This window comes from Callorhinchus milii, unplaced genomic scaffold (genome assembly GCF_018977255.1).
Source record: "Callorhinchus milii isolate IMCB2004 unplaced genomic scaffold, IMCB_Cmil_1.0 Scaffold5, whole genome shotgun sequence".
Classification (NCBI taxonomy): domain Eukaryota; kingdom Metazoa; phylum Chordata; class Chondrichthyes; order Chimaeriformes; family Callorhinchidae; genus Callorhinchus; species Callorhinchus milii.
In genome coordinates, this window is record NW_024704746.1 from 24651291 (window position 1) to 24666646 (window position 15356).

The following is a 15356-nucleotide window of genomic DNA, read 5'->3' on the forward strand; positions in this document are numbered from 1 at the left end:
AGTGGATGTTGAATTGCATCAAATATTTTACCATACACACTAAACTTCACATCAGTCGTATGAGTTGGGACCAGATATTTAATATGATTTATGCAAAATATGAGTTATGTCGAATCTGCATAGAATATAAAGTCTTGACCCAGACTCTGGCAGTTCTATAGTTTATATAGATCAGACTGTTTTGCTGTATAACGTATTGTTACAGGGTGATTAGGGTTGCGTCTGAAATTCAATCATATTGTGTCTTTCATGTCCTTCTGAAGGGAGAATCCCCAGGTTTTGAGGGTAACAGGGAAGAAAGCAAATCTTTCAATGGTTTCTACTGCAGTTTCTCTGACAGTTACAAAGAAAAGCGTATTGTAGTGATAGACCATTGAGGGTGCAGAATTCAAACAAAACCTCACGTTTAGATGAATAGTTTCAAAACAATACTTGGGAATATGGGGAAGAGGGATAACAGCATTTCAGAACAGATCATTGGGTTTAGAGTGGCAGCTAAATCCAATGTGTGGGGGAGGGGGGTGGTAGAGGGGGCGGAATGGTGGGCTAACTGATGTGCTAAGTAGGACGGAGTGGAGTCCCTTAGCATTGTGGTTACAGCACTTGCCTCACGAGCGAGAAGACACAGGTTTGATTCCCGGGCGGGGTGAAATCTTAGGCAAGTTTTCTTGCTCCACAAGCCTCTGTTTATCTGGCAGTAAGTAGGAACCCGCTTGTTAGTTGATTGGCGGATTGCATTCTGGGGGTAATAATCCCTCCAAAGAAAAAAACAGTGGGTCAATTAATCCATGACTATTTATGGGACACTGCTGTGTGCAATTGGCTGCTGTATTTCACCCACAAAATACACATTAACAACACTTTACAATGTATTTTGTGAAGTGCTTTGAGACCTCTCAACTATGTGATCAGGCACTATATCAAAATGCAAGGATTATTATCATTATTATTATAACAATGGCAGAGAAAGAGATCTTATCTGAGGTTGGATCTATGTACAAAATTGAAGCTTTGCCTCTACCCCTGTGCAATTTCAGACTGGAAAACACCTGTTACTAACGTTTGGAGTTATTAGTGCAAAACCTACCACCTCGTCTCTCGCCCCAATTTCTCTTTTTTTAAATACTGATTCAAAAGCCCCAATTAATACCCAAATGACTTCCAGTTGATTGGTTTGTTACAATCATACGAAATGGTCTGATTTTTTTCTTCCCCCCCCCCGCACACACAAAAAAAATACACCCAAAAATTCAATCATAAAAGGCCCTTTTCATTTTGCTATGGAACGAGTTACATAAATCAAAATTATATCCTGATTCCAAAACAAAATCCCTTATTTACTGTTCTAATTGACCTATAAATAACACAGTGTATATGCAGTAGAGTCCTCTATTGTCCTATATGTCTGATGTGTGAGTGTGGTGTGTGTTTGTGTGCGTGTGTATGTCTCACTGTGGATGTCTTGGTGCGCATTAAAGTGTCTTCTGTCAAAACAACCTGGAGATTGGTGTTGGCAAGCGGTTGAGATACACTACACTGTCTTATATAATGACACCGAGTCTCTAGTACAACTGTCCTGTCTGACAAGCTGTGCTGTGCAAACAGGAGTGAGTGTCAAACAGAATGCAAAGCAATCACCAGCTCACCATCTCCAAACTCCCCAGTTGCAAGCCCACTAATGAGACCGTGTTACCGTGTTATTCTGTTTCACTGGGATTGGATTGTAATAAATTTAGAGCTGATTTATTTTGAAAAAGGATCGCCCTCTGATCTTCCATGGTTATTCTCCCCTTTTTCAGGTCTCGAAGGAAAATTGCCTCCAGAAACCACCCTATCCTAACTGTAGTCTACCACAAGCCCGTTCTTCCACATCCCCCCTCAAGTTTACTACCCGCCCCCCACCACCACCACCCAATTTGCTTTTCTGTTCTCAGAATCGAGGTGAACTCCTGCTTTCACGTCCCCTTCAATAGCCCCGGAGCAAGATGTCTTCATGGTAACAATTGTGACCACAGCCTCATTGATTGATGCTGCAGTTTCAATGTAACGTTTGCTGCCTTTTGCTCCATGGTTTGTTTGCTCATCAAATGGGTTCAGCAGTGATCTCCCCTTTGTACAGTGATTCCAATTCTCTAATTTGTTGCACGAATATAGACACTCGGCCCCGTGATTTGTAACAACTCGGGGGGTTTCCAGCTTATTATTGCTCCCACGTGGTGTTAGGACTTCAGTGAAGAGAGCGAGGGGGAGAGAGAGAGGGGGGGGAGAGAGAGAAAGGGTTGTTCCAAACACATCTGTATAAAACTCCACTTTTCCCATTGCTTAGAAACTATGGTTTCACGCCATCGAATCTGCCAGCGACACATTCCAAATTGTCAAACTAACTTCCCCTTCGAGGGGACAAATAGGCCAAATAAGTGCAATATGAAGAAGAAGTTGTGTGTATATGTTAGCTCTCTGTGTGAATATTTTACCTCCAATAATTATCTGCTCCTGTCCTTGTGAAATAATCTCTTTGCATCAGTTTAAAGATAGGTGAAGGTTAACAGTAAATGTTTGCATCAGATGTTTTGTGAATGTTTGATGGTGCCATCTTATAGTTGTATAGTTGCTTATAAAAGTGCAGTATTATTGTAAAGAACATAAATTGGTGTTTATTTTATCATACCGTGCAGTTTGAAGATGGGTGTCAAGATTTAATATTCAAAATTTTCTAGTGCAGTAATAATAATAATCCTTGCATTTGATATAGAGCTTCTCACGTCGGGGGAAGTCTTGAATGGCTTCAGAGGTGTAGTGACTGTATATTTTGTTGGCAAACGCAGCAACCAGTGTCCCACAGACCTACAGTCATCGGTGCAGATGGAGAACTTTCACCACAGGGCTATTTGGGACACAAAAAGGTGTTTACCAACAATTACACTGCAGGAGAGCTGTGAGCCCTGCATTACCAGAGGTGCTGTGCTACTGATGCCTGTTCAAGTGCATGTTAAAGATCCCATGGCTCTATTTGAAAAGAGAAGGGAGTTTTTCTCTCTCTCTCCTGGTGTCTTGGCCAACAATCCCCCAGATAAAACTGGTCACTCACTTCATGGCTGTTTGTGGGACACTGCTGTGTTCAAATTATTTTCCTACAAACATACAGTCACTTTACAGTAAATCCTCTAAAGTGTTTTGTGATGTTTTAGTGCGAGGATGTTTATTTTGAATGTCTCAAACGAACATCTCAAACTAGTGTGTGTCAGACACCAACTGACCACAAGGTGACAGAATCCTCTCCATGGAGAATTGGCTCCTTACATCCAAAGTCCTGTAGTTCTTCTTTGATGTGGCAACAGTTTTCCTTTTACATTTAGACCCTTAGAGAGTGTTGCAGGAAATATCTTTGGTTCAATGGTTATTTCCTGAGCTGGGTTTACTGGAGGGCTCACTGTCTCACTGAAGGGGAAGAGAGAGGCACTGAATGTTTAAACCCTTAACCTTCTGCCACACTTCTCAGCTCTGTTGCTTTGTAACTTTACGCTTCACACCATGTAACTTTACCTGGGAATGATTCTAACCTGCATCTCGCGTTTCTTTGTTTCATTTGAAACCCAGTTCTTAGTGATTTGGATGAGATGTGTGTGTGGTGTTTTTGCAGATACCGATCCCAGATGAAAAGGTTCTCATTTGCTGGTTAGATTCTTCGAGCAACACTCTTAAGACTTATGTGTAGTTTAGCCGAAAGACTGTAAATATGGAACTTCTCAGGAATGCTCTGTTACAGGAGCGCTGTGTGATGGCGCTTGTCTATTGCTGTTTAAATGGATTAGTCAGGGCAGAAATATGAGGAAAGCCTCTTTTGCTGAAATTGTGTGGTCCTAAACTGTGTACAATTTGCAGTATTAGTGAGTTGTCGGGGGGTGGAAGTGTGGGGAGTAAGGGAGCATGATATAATGTACTGTAGCTCTCAAGGAAATAAGTGGGAAAGTTCTGAGAGGAGAGGTGTTATGTGCTGACTGAACTCCATGATGGGCTATTTTGAGTTGGTGGACGTCTATTTTCAATCTTTGCCATTTTTTTTGCCTCTCAAAGATGGCAACTCTACATACAAACACACAAATACTCACACTCTCACTCACTCCCAACTCGCAGACACACACATACTCACACAGACTCACAGGCACACAACACTGCTAACTCCGCCTGTCAGGGCAGATGAACACACAGCAGTTTCCAGCACAGGTGAACACACTAGCAGACTGTGCTGGATTGCAGCATGTTTTTTTTTGACTGAGGCTATAGACACAGTGATACAAAGCCTCATTGACTGAATGATTCATTGATTTGTGTTTAGCTGGGAAGGGGGGGGGAGTGAGGGCTGTTTTCGAGCAGTTCATTTTCTTTTGTTGTCAACAGATGCTGCTGGGACTGTTTAGGCCACTTTATTGCACGCACGTACAAAAAAAAATGAAAGTCCTAGCACAAAAAAAATTCTGCCAGCCAAATGTTTGTTTTGCCTTATCTAGATGCCCGTGGAATAACCGTGTTCCTCCTGATTCGAATTACAGGCTTGATATGTCCAGCAAAAAAGGCATTTGCTGCTGCTGTGGATTGCAGATCTTGTGTTACTGTTTCATGTCATTCCTAGTGTCACATCCCCATTTAGAGAGTGGAGTCCTGTTGTGGAGTCCTGTAGCTCAGTGGTTAGAGCACTCGCCTCACAAGCGAGAGGAGATGGGTTGGATTCCTGGGCAGGGCGAAATGTTAGGCAAGTTTCCTTACTTTACACCTTTGTTTACCTAGCAGTAAGTAGGAACCCAGTTGTTAATCAATTGTCAGATCGCTTTTTCGGTGGTAATAATCCATTCAAAAAAAATAATAATTTGGTCATTCAATCCACGACTATTTGTGGGACGCTGTTGTGTGCAATTGGCTGCCACGTTTCTCCCACAAAGTATATAGTCCATTCACTTTACAGTAAAGTCTGTGAAGCTTTGAGACGTCTCGACGACACGATAAGGCGCGATATCAAATGCCATTATTGTAAAAAGATACTTTCCTTCATTGCTTATAGCTAAAAAAATTACACACCAAACCTAAGCTCTCTTCAGAAGGACATCGATGGAAAGTAAATTGGGAAATTTATAGCAATCCAAGTAATAAGTGATTTATATAGAATTTAGATAATGAAATATTTTGATTTACATTTTGCATTCTTATATGAAAAGGACGAAAACTATTTGAAAATAAAAACATCAACATGTCAAATTTCCCAATTTACAGTATTACTACAGCATTCCTTGTTCTATTTTAGTGAGTGAAAGCCTAGATTTCACCAGTACAAATAAGAAGATAAGATTAGATATTGAATGTCGTGCAAAGTGATGGGGTAAAACATTTGAAATATCCAGTGTTGCTTCAGTGCTGTTTGTCGTGTAAGGTGGGTTCAGTAATCTACATTTGGGTTGTGCGCTATTTTACTGATCTTTCAAGAAATTAAAAAAATGGGGGGGTGGGGGGGTGGGAATATACACATGAGGTGCTTGCTTTATTTAGTGTTTTGTTTACACTTTCAATGAATTGGTGATTATTAATAAATGCTAGAAAAAAAAATCTGGTCACGTGTTTTGGAACTTTTCTGTGTCTTTTTTAAAAAAATAAACTTTTCAAAAAAAACAAGCGTAATCAATTTCCTCAATTTTCATGCAAAGGTTAATGGAAATCTGAAACTCTCTCCCCCTAAAGACTGTGGATTATGGCTGGATCGATTCATTCAAGTTTTCAAGTCTGAGGTGGATAGACGTTTGTTAGGTCAAGGTATCGAGGGATTAGGAGCAATGACAGATGATTGGAATTGAGGTCATCTGAACGTTTTTAAGTAATATGCTTTCTTCTTGCATTGCTTTCTTCTTATTTTAATGAAACTACTGAATGGAACAATCCTTTCATTGAAAAAATCAACAACAACTTGCATTTATACATAGGATAGCATCTCAGAGCCCTTCACTCTCCCAGAGCGCTGAGGGAGTGACCAGAGGCATTGTTGAAGACGTAGGTTTTAAGATAGAATTTAAATACAGATAGAGAGGGAGGGAAGGAGAGGAGTAGGGGATAAGACGATCAGAGAAATAGGAAGGTGCTAGGATATTCAGGGATTTATATGTAAGGGTGAAGACCTTCGTCAATCCATGCCTACTGTCACCTCTTCATTCCTTGCTTGGCTCCATCCCTGTGAAGCGCTCACAGATATTATCCACTGTGCCGCTGTGTAAATGCAAGTTGTTGTTGTCATCTCCTTATTCTATGAATTAACTGTTCTTCACATAACGAATGCTCAATCCACTTGAGAGAAATTGAATTGATGAGCTTGATTTAAGCGCTCCGGACGCTATCCTGCATGAAGGGTGCTATATAAATGCAAGTTGTTGTTGTTGTAAACCTGTTTCCATTCACATCATACGGTTTGTGTGTTTAGTGTGAGGCGAATGGGAGAATCACTGAATAGTGGAAGGAAGTGATTCTGGTTTACGGTCTAGTCCTGATGCTGTAGTGACACTGGAGAGAGGCATGATCACTGCAGGGAAGCCTTGTGTTCCTCTTGCTATTGGAGTCAGATTGAAGGTGCCAAATCTCTTACTAAAATTAAGGGAAATTGGATGCTTTGTTTTTGATCTTCCAAAATTCCCTGGATTCTGGAATGGTTCTCATTGATTGGAAGTTCGCAAACGTAATGTCGCTAATTAAGAAAGGTGGGAGACAAAAAATTTGAAACTATAGACCAGTTAGTCTGACATCGGTGGTGGGGAAAATACTAGCGTTCTTAATTAGGGATGTCGTTGTGGGGTACTTCGAAAATCATAACATGATTAGGCAACGTCAACACGGCTTTACGAAAGGGAAATCATGTTTAACAAATCTTTAGTTTTTTAAGGATGTAATTAGCAGGTTAGATAGGGGGGAACCAGTGGATGTGGTGTATTTGGATTTCCAGAAGGCATTCGATAAGGTGCCACATAAAAGGCTATTGCATAAGATTAGAGCTCATGGAATTAAAGGTAATATATTAGCATGGATTGAAGAGTGGCTAACAGGAAGAAAACAGAGAGTAGGGATAAACAAGTCCTTCTCAGATTGGCAGAATGTGACTAGTGGAGGCCACAAGGATCAGTGCTTGGGCCTCAATTACTGACAGTCTATATCAATGATTTAGATGAGGAAATAGAACTTAACATATCTAAATTAGTGGACGATACAAAGCTAGGTGGGAGAATAAGCTGCGAGGATGACACAAGAAGAATGCAAAGGGAAATAGACAGGCTAGGTGAGTGGGCAAGAAGGTGGCCGATGGAGTATAACGTGGGGAAGTGTGAAGTTATTCACCTAAGTAGTAAAAATAGAAAAGCTGATCATTTTCTAGAGGGAGAGACTAGGTAGTGTTAATATTCAGAGGGATTTGGGTGACTTGTACACCAGTCACAAAAAGTTAGTCTGTAGGTACAGCAAGCAACTAGGAAGGTTGTTGGCATTCATTGCAAAAGGGTTAGAGTACAAGAGTAGGGAAGTCTTGCTGCAGTTGTATAAGGCCTTGGTGAGACCACACTTAGAATATTGTGTGCAGTTTTGGTCTCCTTATTTAAGAAAGGACACACTTGCCTTAGAGGGGGTGCAGCATAGATTCACTAGGTTGGTTCCTGGGATGAGGATGTTGACCTATGAGGATAGGTTGAGTAAACTGGGTCTATAATTCTCTAGAATATAGAAGAATTAGAGGTGATCTTATAGAAAACTATAAGATTCTTAAAGGTCTTGAGGATTCCCTGCCCCCAGTGACAGAGTAGATGCCGTGAGACGGTTTCCCCTGGTTGGAGAATCTAAAACTATAGTCTCAAGATTAAAGGTCAGCCTTTTCGAACTGAGTTGAGGAAACATTTCTTCACTCAGAGGGTAGTGAATTTCTGGAATTCTCTACCCCAGAGGCTGTGGATGCTCAGTCCTTGAACATATTCAAGACTGAGGTTGATAGATTTCTAAAGGATAGAGGGATTAAGGGATTTGGGGATACGGCAGGTAAATGGAATTAGGTTAGAAGATCAGCCATGATCTTGTTGAATGGCGGAGCAGACTCGAGGGGCCGAATAGCCTACTCCTGCTCCTACGTCTTATGGTCTTAATATTTATTACGGCAATGTACAGTACCAATTTCTATGTCATTTCTCCCTTGAAACTACATACAGTATAACAAAACGTGTTCTTCCACAGAACTCTAATAAAATGTTGAATGTGTGATTGCCAACTTCATTAGGTGACCTGAGGTAACTGACACCATTTGCTGCTAGTGTTTGTCGTGTGAGCACAATGTCAAAGCCACAGATTTAAAGCTTTCAGAGACAGTTGTGGTGGCTGCATGGTCCCATCAAGGACATGAACTCCATTCCTGCAGCAAGTAGTCACGTGGCGCGAATTGTAAAATACACCGTTTTATTAAGTGTAGAATCCAGATGAAATGAAATGGGCTCAGGATCATATCAGCATTGAACCATTAGTGGACATTTGCAAGTCACCATGAACATCACCATCATAAACAAATCTACATATAAAGTAATGTTATCTTTTTTTAAAATCTTAAAGTAATTTGATATTTACGTGTTATCCCGGCACACCCAGAGGTAGCTCAAATCGCTCCAAAGTTATTGCGTGGATATGCAGTCAATTCACTTTACAGCATATCCTGTAAAGCGCTTTAAGATGTCTTGAACATGTGATAAGGCACTATATTAAATGCAAGGATTATTATTATAATATGCTATTGTTGTACCATCTATCTAAAGTGCATTAGTACCATGATGGCTCCTGAGCAGTGGAGTTCAATTAATGTCCACGTGTAATTTACTGATTACTTAATGACGGACAGTCAGCACTGTGTGCCAGATAAGTTTCTTCCCAGTATCAGTTCTTTGAGATGCAAATCTCATCTGTGACAAGATTTATAGACAAGATTGGACTGGATGAAGAAAGCCTTTCGACTCATCCGATCTGGTAAAAACCTCCAGGAAGCAGATATTTAATATATTTGTTCATTCTTTTTTTCAACCCAATTTGAATCCCTAAAGGTTTTAATTCTTCACTTACTACCCTCTTTTTTGGTCAGCCAGCTGTCTGACACATGACCAAACCCATCACCAAAGAGTGGCCAAACCAATCTGATTTCCATGAATCCCACCTACACATGGAAATCCCGGAGATGGATTGTTGGATTGGAATGTGAGCTCCTGAAGGGACACATCCCGCTTACCTAATGCCAGAACGTATTAGGCACAGGTTGGCAAGAATCAAGGCTTGGGGACCCCAGAATATGCGTCGGGGTAACTACTGGAGTCTAACATTGATGTCATTGTCTGGCAATCATTCCCGCTGCTTGTCCAGCTACGACCATCCTACCCATTAGTTAGGCTTTGGCTGCAGGGATAACAGGACCTGAGTGGGAGGATTCCCTGCCCTCAGTAACTGGTCTGCCTTTCCAAGTCCTGCCGATGTGCTGTCACCAGCATGCCCTCGAGTACCCTCTTAATGTTGTAACTTGCTGTTAGAAATTGATCACTGATGTTTATGTTGTTACCAGTGTGATTGAAGGGCAATGCTTGGCAAACAGTTTCTCATTAACCTGGAAACACCCACAATATGATTGCACTGAAATGCATCATCGTAGCAACTGTTCCTGACAATGGGATGGCTGTTCTGGCAATTTTCCCTTCATCAAACAAAATAAATGTAACACTTTACACAGCTCCCCTGCTGTGTACTGCTCGCAAACCTACATCCGCCGTGAAACTGAGCTGCACAAACAGGTAGGTCCCAGGTTCAATTGCTGTTTCAGGTTCAGCTAGTTGTACTCAACTTAGATTGTATTCAGAAACACACAGTAATTACACTTTAGTGTAAATCTTGTGAAGTGCTATGAGATGTCTTCTTGATAAAAAAGGCACTATATCAAAGGCAAGGGTGATTATTATTATAAATTTATCTCATCTCTGCCTCAATCCCTCTGCCTTGCTCCCTCCTTGCACAACTTCATATCACACTTGAAAGCCATCCTTCTTAACTTATGGTGCCTATGGTCACCTCCTCTCTCTCCACAGTTTGGGATTGAGCTCTGCCCATCAACTGCTCTGAGATGCTAACCTGTGTGAAGGGTGTTATATACATACAAGTTGTTGTTGTTTCACCCCCCCATTTTCCATTCCATCTCCTATATAATGTCAAATTGGGCGGGTTCTCGGCCAATTGCTTGTGTTGTTGTACTCTGTGTGATAAATGGCTTTGGGCGGGAGCTTCATTTTATAAAATTTAAACCTGCAAAACTTATTTTTTCCGACTTTTACTTACAGTTTTAAAAGTACTAACCCTAAATTGGCCAATTTTCTACCCATATTGGGCAACACATAATATTGGGCTACTTTTGGGCTAGTATTTGGTTGACTTTGCGCTACAAATGTATTTTAATTTCTGGCAACCCTGCTTCCACCCCATATCCCATCTCCCATCCTATAATAATAATTTTAATCGTTGCATTTGATGTAACACTTTATCACATCATTGAGACATCTCAAAGGGCTTTGAAGTATATATGTGGAGTGGAGTGACTGTGTAGTTTGTGGGCGAAACCATATCCCAAACCCAACTTTTTGGGGGGTCAGCCGGGTGTCTGACACATACAGGAACCCATCACCGTGCTTAAGAGTCTCCAAACCAAACTAAGAATTCCATGCATCCCACCTACAGAGATAGATTGTTGGAAGGGAATCCGCTCCCTCTCTCTGGAGGTATATGTCCTGCTAATTCCAGAAAGTATTAGGCGCAGGTTAGCAAGAGCCAAGGCTTGCAGACCCCAGAGTGCGTATTGAAGGTAATTACTAGAGTCTAACCAGCTAAAATACAAGAAAGTAATAATCTCTTCAAATAAATAAATAAGAAAGTAAGAAAGAATTTGGTCACTCAATCCATGACTGTTTGTGTGACACTGCGGTGCGCAATTTTGTCTGCCAGCGTTTTGCCCACAAAATACACAGTCACTACACTTTACAGTATATCCTGTAAAGCGCTTTGAGACGTCTCGAAGACGTGATGAGGCGCTGTATCAAATGCAACTTTTTTTTATTAAAACCCCATAGCCATTGATATCGCTGCCTGGCAAGCTTTCCCGCTGTTTGTTCAACGAGGACCACCCTACCCATCATGGCTTTGGCTTGTCCAGCGAGGACCTCCCCACCCTACCCTACCCATGGCTTACTGGGTTAGCAGGAGTTGAGTTGGTGCCCCCCACCCAGTGTAGCACACGTGACGCCTCCAGTCCCAGGCAGGGGCGGAGTCAGCGAGGGAGTGAGTGACGGGCGGTTCAGCCACTCAAGAGCCAGGCTTTGTGGGTGGGTGCGGGCGGGCAGAGAACCAATCAGAGATGAGGGTAGGTGGCGAGCGCGGCGTGGGGGGGAGGCGGGAGCTGAGCGGCGGCGGGAGTGACTGACGGGCACCCTAGCCATTCAGGATCAAGCTTTGTGGGTTAGGGCGGCCGAGGGACCAATCAGAGGCCAGGGGAGGCGGGAGCTGGCGGCGCGCGGTGCAGTGCGGTGCGGCCCCGAGGCCGGCAGTTGGGTTCGTGCTCCCGCGGGGTCCCGTCAGTCCGCAGCCATTATTGTCCGTTAGGTATAAGCGAAACAATCAGGTGGGAAAGGCCGAGGGTCGGCGCGGGTTATTTATTTGTATGTTTAAGCGGTTGCTTTCACCTCACACATTTTTTAAACTGACTTCAGGGCTAAGCTTTGGTCCCGGGCCTTCAGTCGGTGGCCCTCGAGGGAAGCGGTTGACAGCAGCGCCTCAGCCTGTCGGCGGGGTGGCCGGACCCGGGCCTCCGCCCCTGACCATGCCGGTGAGGAACAAGTACCAGGCGTTGTCCATGGAGACCGGCCCGGGCACGATGGACAGTGCGGGGGAAGGGGACATCGCCCCCGAGGCTGAACAGGAGGAAGAAATGATCCACAACCGCAGCGACGCGGACATCGTCAAATCTCCCAATGACCCCAAAGAATATAGGTAACGTCACCGCGCGCGCGCGAGAGAGAGAGAGAGAGAGAGAGAGTGTGTGTCAGCCTCTCCGCAACATCTCACTGATCCCAACCTCCACACTGCACTGTCCCCATCACCTCAGGCCCAGGCCCAGGCCCAGGCCTCGCCGGGCTCCAGATTGCAGGCGGAGTAACAACAACCCGTGTCACACAGCGCCCCTCACGCGGGGCAGAGGCCCGGAGCCCGGAGTGAAAACACTGCCCAAGCAATCGGATTGAATGGGATGGACCCTAACGCGCGGCTTCCACTGTGGATCGGAATCATCGGCGGAATGTGTTTATTTAATGCTCTTATTTCCAGGTTGGAATAAGAATCGCGTTGCGGGAGTCCTTGCACCGCGGCGCGTCACTGCGGGTCCCACTGAACAGGTTCATTGGGGATGAGTCGGTTCATTATCTCAGAGCCCAAAGCCATCAGTTGAAGGCACTTTATGATGTCATGTCATCATTGTGAAGTCATGTCAGTGGAAATATCACTTATTTGTTGTAGCCCTGGAGTTACAGCCATGGATTTATCATATATAAATCTATAACTACCTCCACTGACTGTAGAGTAATATATAAATCTACAACCAATCCCCTGGGCTTAAAGTTACACATGGATTTAATACAAGTATGATAAATTTATAAAGCTCTTACTGTACCCGCGATGTTCCACAGTGCCCCGCCTCCACAAAGCAACCTCAAATGATTATTAAGCTACATAACTCCCAACTGAAACAGCATCAATGAGAGCAGCAATGTTTGGATGGTGCATTACTGCCACCAATTGATGATTTGTGGGATTTATTTGATGTCATAAATTGGGAGTGGAGATGGGTGAGCTGGTAGGCTTCCAGCTTTGTTCCTTCCTGTCGCATCACTCTTACAAGACCCCCAAATCTGACTTTAGCCCTGCACTGGGACAGGTTGGTCAAAGTCGGCAACAATGTTCTCTCCCGTCTGCAACCAGGGCTCTGGTCTCTCGGCCTCCTTGGTATTCAAACTTTTGATCACTCTTTTCAGTCGTCCACTCAGTTCTTCTCCACCGTCTCCTGTCTTCTCCACCGTCTTCCTCCCTGCTCCACCTTCATGGCTCTCTTGTTTCCCACTTTTACCAGTCCCAGTGTCTTCACCATCTCCTCCAATGGCTACTTCTGCCCCACACAATCACATGCAGAGTTCCTCAGGAAAATATCCTCGTCTTCTCCTTTTCACCACCTACATGCTTCCCTATGGTGACATTAACCGTAAGCAGAGGATTCACAGCCACATCTGTGTGAATGATGGCCAACTCTACCTTACTGAACCTGCCTTTGATTCCAGGACCACTGCTGTTCTGGTACACAATTAAGTTCTGGATGAGTTCTAACTTTCTACAGCTTAATATCGACAAGATTGAGGGCATGTGTATAGAAATAGGCTAAGGTAGTCAAATGAGATTTAAAACACTCCCAAGATTGTTTGTGGGACACTGCTGCGTGCAACTGGCTGCCGTGTTTCGCCGACAAACACTGTCAATCCACTTTACAATCTATTCCCTGAAGCGCTTTGAGGCATCTCAACGATGGGATAAGGTGCTTTATAAAGTGTAAGTATTATTAAGATTGCAGGAGATATAAAATTAAAGGCAGAAATTTATATTTGTCTATTAAAAATATCTAGTCTATTTCTGTATAGAAAGATGAGTTTTATATGTTCAACATGTTTTAATATTTCAGATATATCAAGCTGGAAAATGGTTTAAGTGCACTTCTAATCTCGGACATGTCCATTGGAACAAAGCGGACTGATTCAGAATCATTGTCGGAAGAAGAGGATAGTGAGGATTATAGTGAGTCTAGTGGCTCAGATTCTGCAGAAGATTCTATAGAGGAATTTGAAGATCCAGGTAGACCATTTAATATTCCCAAAGGTGCCGAAAAGCAGGTAAATGTCTACCTTTCTTTGCTTTTCATTTGAAACATTAATACATTTTGGCTGATGCTTAGCGTTTTTAATGAAGTTAGGTCTCCAGAAGAACGTTAGATTTACTGACCACTGAATCTTTAGTTTATGTGCCATTTTGAAGAATGCGCTACAAGACACTACTCCGTGAGCAGCTCATTATATAAATGAAGTTGTTGAATGAAACACTTGGAAAAATCCATTCTGACTGATTCTTAGCAGAAATATTGATATAGGTTTGAAAGCTGTTTCAGTAATTGAGACACATCATATATCCACAGCTCCTATGTCTTTTTAATTTTAAACCTATGCCCTCCAGTTCTGCTTTTGCAGCATACTTACATGTTCATTGATCTATGCCTCATATCATTTAAAAGACATGCATCATGTCTCTCTCTTTACTCCCACCCAATCTGTCTATCTCGGAACACTTGCGAACACTTCACTCTTCTTTTGTAGAATTACCTGAACAGAACACAATATTCTAAATGTTGTCCTCACCCGGGAAGCCTGGGAACCATTTTCCTTCTACCCTCGCTTATTTGGCACAGCAAATCTAGAGAATGGAGAATAACTAATCATTTCCAAGACTAAATTATTTGGTTTCTAACATGCGATTTATTATTTGTAGTCAGCGGCTGGCCTCTGTATTGGAATTGGAAGTTTTAGTGATCCTGAAGACCTTCCAGGACTGGCCCATTTTTTGGAGCACAGTAAGCTAAATGTCTTTATTGCCTAAATTGTCTGTGGCTAAAGCCTTTAATAACATTCATATAGATTCCATATCCATTAGGCGTCAATTGTGTCAATGCAAATACATACTTGTTATAGGTAAGATATTGCTAATGTTTTTATAGAGCTTGTTGCCATTACTTATACAAAGACATTATATGGTTCGCAGTTGTAAGGTGCATCTGTCACACAGTGACTTCGGTAGTAGGAGAAGCTAAAAGGGCCGACTTCCCAGTTATTGACTCTTCTCACAAAAGTAGTATGTCTGATGGTGATTTAATGAACCATTAGTCGGCCGGTGCACAGGAAACGAGTGTGCTGCCTGGACACAAGTGCAGTGAATGAGTTCTTCAGTGCCATCGCATTCTAAGTGCATTTGTGCTATAGTGAAGTGCATTACAAGAGGGCTGCATTGTATCAACTGATTTAACTGACCAGGAAGCTAGATTCATTCTGTTTTCTTATCTAAGGCCGAGGTGACAATAAAGATGCCACAATTCCTCTCATGGACTTGGGTTAGGGAAGTTGCATCTGGGGTTTCACCCTTTACACTGCTGTTGACTGACTCTGCCGATGGGGAAGTGCATTCATACCTTGAAG

The 15356-nt window shown here is 42.8% G+C and overlaps 1 protein-coding gene across 2 annotated transcripts in view; it reads left to right on the forward strand.

Annotated features, from left to right (window-relative positions):
* The first annotated feature begins 11572 nt into the window (after positions 1-11572).
* The window catches only part of LOC103182811 (nardilysin), a 31032-nt gene continuing 27248 nt past the window's right edge, over positions 11573-15356 (forward strand). The window contains exons 1-4 of one of the 2 annotated variants that reach the window (XM_007899956.2): positions 11573-11698; positions 11787-12066; positions 13799-14006; positions 14656-14737. In XM_007899956.2, coding sequence (XP_007898147.1) covers positions 11897-12066; positions 13799-14006; positions 14656-14737 — 460 coding nt within the window. In that variant the 5' untranslated portion in view covers positions 11573-11698; positions 11787-11896. The remainder of the gene's footprint in view (positions 11699-11786; positions 12067-13798; positions 14007-14655; positions 14738-15356) is intronic. The other variant, XM_042335140.1, reaches the window with a different exon arrangement.